Here is a 7,577-nt window from a genome sequence, read left to right as displayed (position 1 = left end):
GAAGGAGTAAAAATTGTTCTTTGTTTTCGTATTTTGTCCTCTTCTTCATGGTTTATCTTGCAAATCAAGGGGAGTTAAAAAAAAAAGGACCTTAAGTCAATCAAGTTAAAGTGTGCATTGAAGATTGCTTCCTTTCTTTAACTTTAAGCCTTTAACTTAAAAAGAAAAGAGAAGTAAAAATAATGATGAAACTTTAAACACTGTCTGTATCTTTCGAAAAGCTATGGATTGTTGGGAGATTAGGTTTGTCAAAGTTAAAAGCTAAGTGGTTTGATACAACATATTAACTATTCACTCATTTTATTACTGATAGAAAACTTGCTCAAATAATCAATCACACTACTCACACATAAAAATGTCAAGAAAGTTAAAATTTTCAACATAAATATTTTTCCTTTTATCTATAGATGTGGGGGAAAACTGACAAAGAAAGTTATTGTAAAATTAGTTCCATGTTAACTTTTTTGTTCATGTTGTTCACTTGTGCTAGTTTATAAATAAATCTAAATGGTCTGTCCTCATCTCTTGTCTGCATTCTTGAGTATTTTGCAATGCGGACAGATTTAGAGAGGATTAGCTAAACAAAACAAACAAACAAAAAAACAAAAACAAAAACAAAATTACGTCCAAGATCTATACCTAAAAACTATTTCTGGTAAAGTGAGTGTCACTTAAACTTTGAAGGCAAATACGCAATCAGCACTATGGGTCAGTACCTAGCTCCTAATTCCTCGCTATCCAAACCCAATACAAATATAGAAATTGGAATGTCTCTCCGATCCTAATCAATTCCATACTTATTATAGGGGTGCGTTACATGCAGTTTTATCATCCTATGCCATGAATTTCACAGATAACATGACAATAGCATTGCGTCATGGATGATTATTCTGGTAGGTGGCACCACAAGTAAAAAACACTGCACCTGACAAATTTTTCACAATTTATATTTCTTTAGACATAATAGTAATCAATTTTATCCAAGATAGGACAAATATTAAAATAGTCTATATATAGCTATGTTGATTAAAATTGGAAAATAAAAGGGAATCCCATGTGAAGGATGCCAGTTTTTTGGGTCCTACACTCCTACTGCATAGTACACAACTAGAAAAGTATAACTTTATTCTTCTTCTTCCTGTTTTTTTTTTTTTTTCTCTTTTGGTTGCTGAAGGGTAAGTATAAAGTATAAACTGTAATTACTGGGTCAAATAATGGTTTGCAATCTGCATGTAGTGAGTGCAAATGAAAATCTTGGGTTACATTGCTCCAAGAATTAATACGAGAGGGAGCTTTCTAATAATAGAGAAGAAAGCACAAGTTAGGGAACATGAAGATTACTACACATTACTTCTAACTTCTCCAACAGACAGGAAGATAAATGAACCAACTCCCTCCCCATGTGGAGTGTGCCAAAGTTAGGTCTCCCACCAAATTGACCTTAGACTTAAGAGTCTTAAGACCATTTTTTAGGCCATAATTGACCTTAGACTATTAAAAACTAGAGAAGAATAATGTCAGGAACCATAGGCTAGCTGCTCGGGCTGTCTAAAATTTTCATTCTAAATTCGAATTCCAAATTGTAAAGAAGTAGGTAAAAGGAGTACAAAAGTAAAACGACAATCTGTCAATAATTGTTTGCATAACGAACTTCATATTTTGAGATTTGTACGTATTAGTAGTATTAAAAATTCTTGAGATAAGGTTATTCAAAATAGACTACCTCCTAAGTCCAAGATGACTTCCGTATTATGTTTTAGTTTGAATCCTAATGCCAAACCTGCCCAATATTATGGAAACTGATTTAGTGGTACTTTTTTTTTTTAACTAGAGCTTTGAGTTCAATTTTCAATACCATCCACACCAAAAGAAATCCCCTTAGATGTTGTGGGAAAACTCCCTTTTGGAAAGAATAATCTCAATGTTTCATACTTAGTTGCTTGGAAATTTCATAAAATTACATTATTCTATGTTATTAGGCTTAAAACTTTGGCGTTGTACCAAACAATTATTCTCCGTCTCTCTCTTTTATTCTTACAAAAAGTGAAAGAATTTCTCTCTAAGATTGTTGGTAATTACTCTCTCTTTATTTGTTTTCAACAAAACATAATGTTTTATTAAATAATCATATGAAACTTTCTTTTATCGGAACATCTCATAATAATCATACTAAGCTTTCTAGTTAACACATTTCCAATATGCTCCATAAAGAATGGTGGTTATTTGCATGTAATTAATTGAAATATTTATATTTGCTGATGCTAAATACCTTGTAGCTCAAATTGATACCTCAAACTATTTTTAACGAAGACGTTCAAAATTTAAATAACATCTTCCTCACTACCAAATTATCCGAAAAATTAAAAATAAATAAAAATACATTTTCTCTTTTTATACAGCAGCCATCAATGCAAAATTTTATAAAACTACTAGAAATTTTGACACCTACAAAGTCAAAAATATGTAGTTCTGCCGAGAATGCTTCAAGCTTGGTGTCTTGACTCTTGACCAATGCTCCCAATTTGAACTGGAAGACAACCGCATGCTACGTCCAAATTCGATTGGGATTGGTTTCAATTTTCTGTTGCTACGGACCGTGACTGCTATCCTCTCTCCCTCTCTGTTTACAAACACATGTGATTAAACTTGTCTCAAACATTGTCATATTGGAGGCTTTGGAGCCCATTTCTGCAGCACCGCACTAACTGAAAATCAATCAAACTTAGAGCAAAACAGCTAGTCCATTATCAAGTGGCATGCTTTGTGCACCACATTCATCATCATCACCATCAAACTTTCTTTAAATCTACGATATATTGACAATTGAAAATGCGTCCAACAATTACAGCCAGCTGTCATGCTGACGTTATCTAATCCCAAATCCAAATGTGAACCTGTCTGTAGACCAATCACATAAAGCTGGTGTAATAAATTCCACTCTCTCTTTGAAAAAAGTTACGTACTCTTTCTTCCTTTTACTTCGCAGCAAAACTACACAAAGATTCTATGCAGAGAATTTAAGTAGAAAGAGAAAAAGACCGTCAGTCACACAGAAGACTTTCTTGGAAGAAATAGTATCAGAATTGCGGTACAGAGTGAGACCCAGATACAGAAATGGGGTTTTCAGTATAGGTCCAGTGAAAAGATAAGAGCTTTGAGGCTAAAGCTAAAATGGGTTTTCTTCACTTTCTCATTTCTGTGCTTCTTTTGCTCATATTTTCTGCTCCACGACCTGTTCGTGGAAATGTTGAGCTGAAAGCTCTCATGGAGTTGAAGTCCTCGCTAGACCCGGAGAACAAGTTGTTGCAGTCGTGGACGAGTGAGGGTGATCCATGTAGTGGTTCATTTATGGGCGTAGCATGCAACGAGCATCGCAAAGTGGCCAACATTTCTTTGCAGGGAAAGGGTCTCTCCGGCAAGGTCTCAGGAGCTGTGGCTGAGCTGAAATGCTTAACAGGGTTGTACCTGCACTTCAACAATTTGTCCGGAGAGATTCCCAGAGAGATTTCCAATCTTACTGAGCTGACTGATCTCTATCTCAACGTGAACAATCTATCTGGTGCTATACCCAATGAGATAGGGAAAATAGAAAGTCTTCAAGGTTAGTGGTTGCTTGGTTCTATGGATTTATATAAAGTTTCAGTTTTGCTCACAGATTTATACATTTTCTAGTCTTGTTTTCTGGGTTTTCTGGTGCCTTTGTGTTACTGTTAGTTTGCCAGCGCCTAACTGACGTGAATTTTCCATTCTTTATTTTTGCATGTTGCTGTTTTCCCTCTATTTCATCTATGCGATATTTGATTTGTAATTTAGGAGCAAATGGATGTTTGCTAGCTAAATAAGTGAATTTATTATTGAGAGAGGGGCTTCAATTTTGCTTGCATTTGAAGGTTTTAACTTCTCTGAATTAGTATAAATGGTATATTTGAATGACATTTGTTGCTGAGAAAACTGAGGGAAGGAAGAGAAGGATCAAATTTCAAAATCTGGAGTAAGTTGTTTGGTTTCCGGAAAAATGATAGAACTTAATTGGGGGTAAACGTGGTATTGGTGTGGCATTCTGAGTTGTTTGTTTGCCCCAGTCCCAAATCGTAAAGATATTTCTCATACGCATAGTTGTCTGTTATGTGGCTTTTATGGTAATCTTTGGATCGAAGGCCTCATGGAGAACTAAGTTCATTGATTTACTATTTTTTCTCCAGGGGTCTGGGGATGTATTGTCTTCAATCATTCATCTGAGTTGTATTTCTTTGATCAAGTGGGGTAATCATAGCCAAATAGCTAAATACAATAGGGAGAAGTTTCAACTTCACTTGTTAATATATGCATCTGTACCACTTTAGTTCATATTTGTTTTTTTATTAGTACCATCAAAAAGAAAAGAATAGAGGCAATTGCACGAAAGAAAAGAACAGAGTTTGAGCTACGTCTTTTTTGTTGTCTTTGTTTACCTTGTAAATTATATAATTGAGATTTACTTCTTTTATCGTTACTTTTCTTTTCCAAATTTTCTCAGAAACTGAATGGTTCAATGGATTGGGAAGTCAAGAGTTGTTATGCCAAGTTGACATTAAAAACCGGAATAGAATATATATAGAGTTTTTTTTCGGACTTTTGTCCTTGAAACTCAGCTTAATTCGAAAACTTTCTTTGTTTGTGTAGCTTTACAGCTATGTCGTAACCAGCTGACGGGCAATATTCCTAAACAGATGGGGTCCTTGACGAGGTTAAGTGTTCTTGGTTTGCAATATAATAGACTAACGGGTCCAATTCCTGCAAGCTTAGGGAACTTGAAGAATTTAAGAAGGCTTGATTTGAGCTTTAATGGCTTCTCTGGTAGAATTCCAGCTGGACTGGCCAGTATTCCACAGTTGGATTTTCTAGATGTCCGAAACAATTCTCTCTCTGGCGTTGTCCCTTATGGTATGTCTATTTCTTACATTCTTGATTATTCCACAAAAATTCTCCTCCTGACACTTTCTTTTTTATTATTGTGGTTATGCATTGATCAATATTGAATAATTTTTTATACATGAAATTGAAGATTTCAGGAGATTAAATGAAGGGTTCCAGTGTGCGAACAATCGAGGTTTATGTGGATTTGGGTTTTCTACATTGCGAAACTGCACTGCATTTGATAATGGTGCAGTAAATGTTGATCCATCTGAACCTGCTGGACCAAACATAAATAAAACTCCCCCAAAGGAGAACCCTAAGTCTGCAGTTTTCGATGCTCATTGCAATCAAACCCATTGCTCAAAGTCAACAAGATTCCCACTAGCTGCAGTTGTTGCAGTGGTTATTACAGTTACGGTCACATTGACAGGGGCTGTGTTTGTTACCATTATTCGGTATCGCCGGCGGAAACAAAAGATTGGGACTACAGCTGATTCTTCTGATGGTCGACTTAGCACTGATCAGGCTAAGGAGTTGTATAGGAAAAATCTCTCTCCACTTGTTAGTCTTGAATACTCCAATGGATGGGACCCTTTGGCTGATGGTCGGAACGGCATTGGATCTCCTCAGCATTTTTTAAACTACTTAAGGTTCAACATGGAAGAGGTTGAGTCTGCAACCCAGTACTTTTCTGAGGCAAATTTATTGGGAAGGAGCAAATTCTCGGCTGTCTACAAAGGAATTCTAAGAGATGGTTCTCTTATAGCTATTAGGAGCATTAATGTGACCAGCTGTAAGTCTGAGGAAGCTGAGTTTTTGAAGGGGTTGAATTTGTTAACCTCCCTGAGACATGAAAACCTTGTTAGACTGAGAGGTTTTTGTTGCTCAAGCAGCAGGGGTGAATGTTTTCTCATATATGATTTTGCTCCAAATGGGAACCTGTCTCGATATCTTGATTTAGAAGATGGAAGCAACCAAGTTCTTGACTGGCCCACGAGGATTTCTGTCATCAGTGGCATTGCAAAAGGTCAGTAACTTCTACTGATCGCATTAATTTATTTAGTTTCATTTTCTTCTAGTCTTTTGCAATAATGCTGTGTTACATAAGTTTTTTTTCAAGAGGGTTTCTGTCCACCGTCCACGTATTCATTTATTGTTCTCACCCTTTAAACTTGAGTTATAAGTTTACTTTAGGAAAATCAAATGAACCATACATGTTTAGAAAACCTTAAAATATGCAGTTTGCTTACTTAGATATTGGTTATGCTCCAACCTGCAGGTATTGGGTACTTACATAGCACTGAAGAAAACAAGCCTGCGATAATTCACCAAAACATCTCTGTTGAGAAGATTCTCATTGACCAACAGTTCAACCCATTGATTTCGGATTCTGGCCTTCCTAAGCTTCTTGCAGATGACATTGTCTTCTCTGCTCTTAAAACCAGTGCTGCGATGGGATACCTAGCTCCTGAGTACATTACCACTGGTCGTTTCACAGAGAAAAGCGACATATTTGCATTTGGAGTAATCATATTCCAAGTTCTTTCCGGGAAGCTATTACTCTCCAACTCAATGCGAACGGCAGCTGAATCTTGTAAATTTCAAGATTTCATCGACAAAAATCTGGAGGGGAAATTCTCTGAATCTGAGGCAACTATGCTGGCAAAAATTGCACTGATGTGCACCAACGAGCTTCCAACCAACAGGCCAAACATGGAGGACATAATTCAGGAGCTTAGCAGTTCTAGGAACGGTTCTTGATGGCCTACTTTTGTGTCTATATCTTGGGAATTGCTGCTGCTGATGATCTAATGATGGTGACTCATTAATATGCACACTACTGTTGAAGCTGGTCCTATTTATTGTTATATGTGCTCCCTTTTGAAGGTAACTAAGGCTTGCTGGGAATGTCAAAAGACTTATGTTTCTACAAATCGGTGGAGGTGAGGAAGATTCCCCTGTGATTACTTGTTATTCCTAGCTTTATGAAAAGCAACAACTGCAAGGATGCATAGGAAGAACCTCTGATCATTCATTCCATTTCTGAATATAGCTTCTGATACATTGAAGAGATGCATTTGCTACCACTAGACAGCAACTGCGGTGCTAACTGCAAAACTGTTTCTGTACAATTTACTTTTATCTGTTAATAACAGCAGTCTTCAACCTGCTATGTAACTTCAAAAGATTTGATTAATAGTAAAGATTTATTAAATTTTTCTTTATGTATGTAGTGGTTGACCAGAAATCTTGATAATTCTTTAGGTGGTCTTTATCAAGAAATAACGCTACCTTTTATTTTTTTGGAGATAACTCGATGGTTACAATGGGAGGGAGGAGATATTTGAACACTAGGAAAGTAGGCACTATGCTACTTTAAATTGCTTAAAATTTACCCTCTTGTTCTTTTGTGTTTATTATTATGTTTGATTGAATTATAAAACAAACTTATTCTTCAATTTCTAAGATGGAGACAAAGCTTATGTTGGAGGTTAGATGACCCCTCACTTGATGAGGATGTTCCTATATGTCTGTATATGCTAAAATAGGTTTGAGCAAGAAAGTACTTCGTGTTGCAATTTTAATAAAAAGGTTACCGCAACAAATTCTTTCTGGAAACTTTTTTCCAGATCCAACGTTACATCAAAACAAGTAACTTTAACATCAATGTTTACTATCTT

The 7,577-nt window shown here is 36.0% G+C and overlaps 1 protein-coding gene across 1 annotated transcript; it reads left to right on the top strand.

The window, feature by feature from the left end:
- The first annotated feature begins 2,840 nt into the window (after positions 1-2,840).
- LOC126708874 (probable LRR receptor-like serine/threonine-protein kinase At5g10290) lies at positions 2,841-7,121 on the top strand. Its single transcript, XM_050408863.1, has 4 exons — positions 2,841-3,601; positions 4,663-4,923; positions 5,045-5,923; positions 6,176-7,121. The coding sequence occupies exons 1-4, from the start codon at positions 3,172-3,174 to the stop codon at positions 6,655-6,657; spliced, it is 2,052 nt and encodes a 683-aa protein (XP_050264820.1). The 5' UTR covers positions 2,841-3,171; the 3' UTR covers positions 6,658-7,121.
- The last annotated feature ends 456 nt before the right edge of the window (positions 7,122-7,577 follow it).

This window comes from Quercus robur, chromosome 12, assembly GCF_932294415.1.
Source record: "Quercus robur chromosome 12, dhQueRobu3.1, whole genome shotgun sequence".
NCBI lineage: Eukaryota > Viridiplantae > Streptophyta > Magnoliopsida > Fagales > Fagaceae > Quercus > Quercus robur.
This window is presented reverse-complemented; position numbering and strand designations above follow the sequence as displayed.

Bases quoted from the DNA above. Each gene is read 5' to 3' on its own strand.
- LOC126708874 (XM_050408863.1), top strand. From the start codon at position 3,172: ATGGGTTTTCTTCACTTTCTCATTTCTGTGCTTCTTTTGCTCATATTT. The intron at 3,602-4,662 runs GTTAGTGGTTGC...TTGTTTGTGTAG, and splicing joins GAAAATAGAAAGTCTTCAAG to CTTTACAGCTATGTCGTAAC. The intron at 5,924-6,175 runs GTCAGTAACTTC...TCCAACCTGCAG, and splicing joins CATCAGTGGCATTGCAAAAG to GTATTGGGTACTTACATAGC.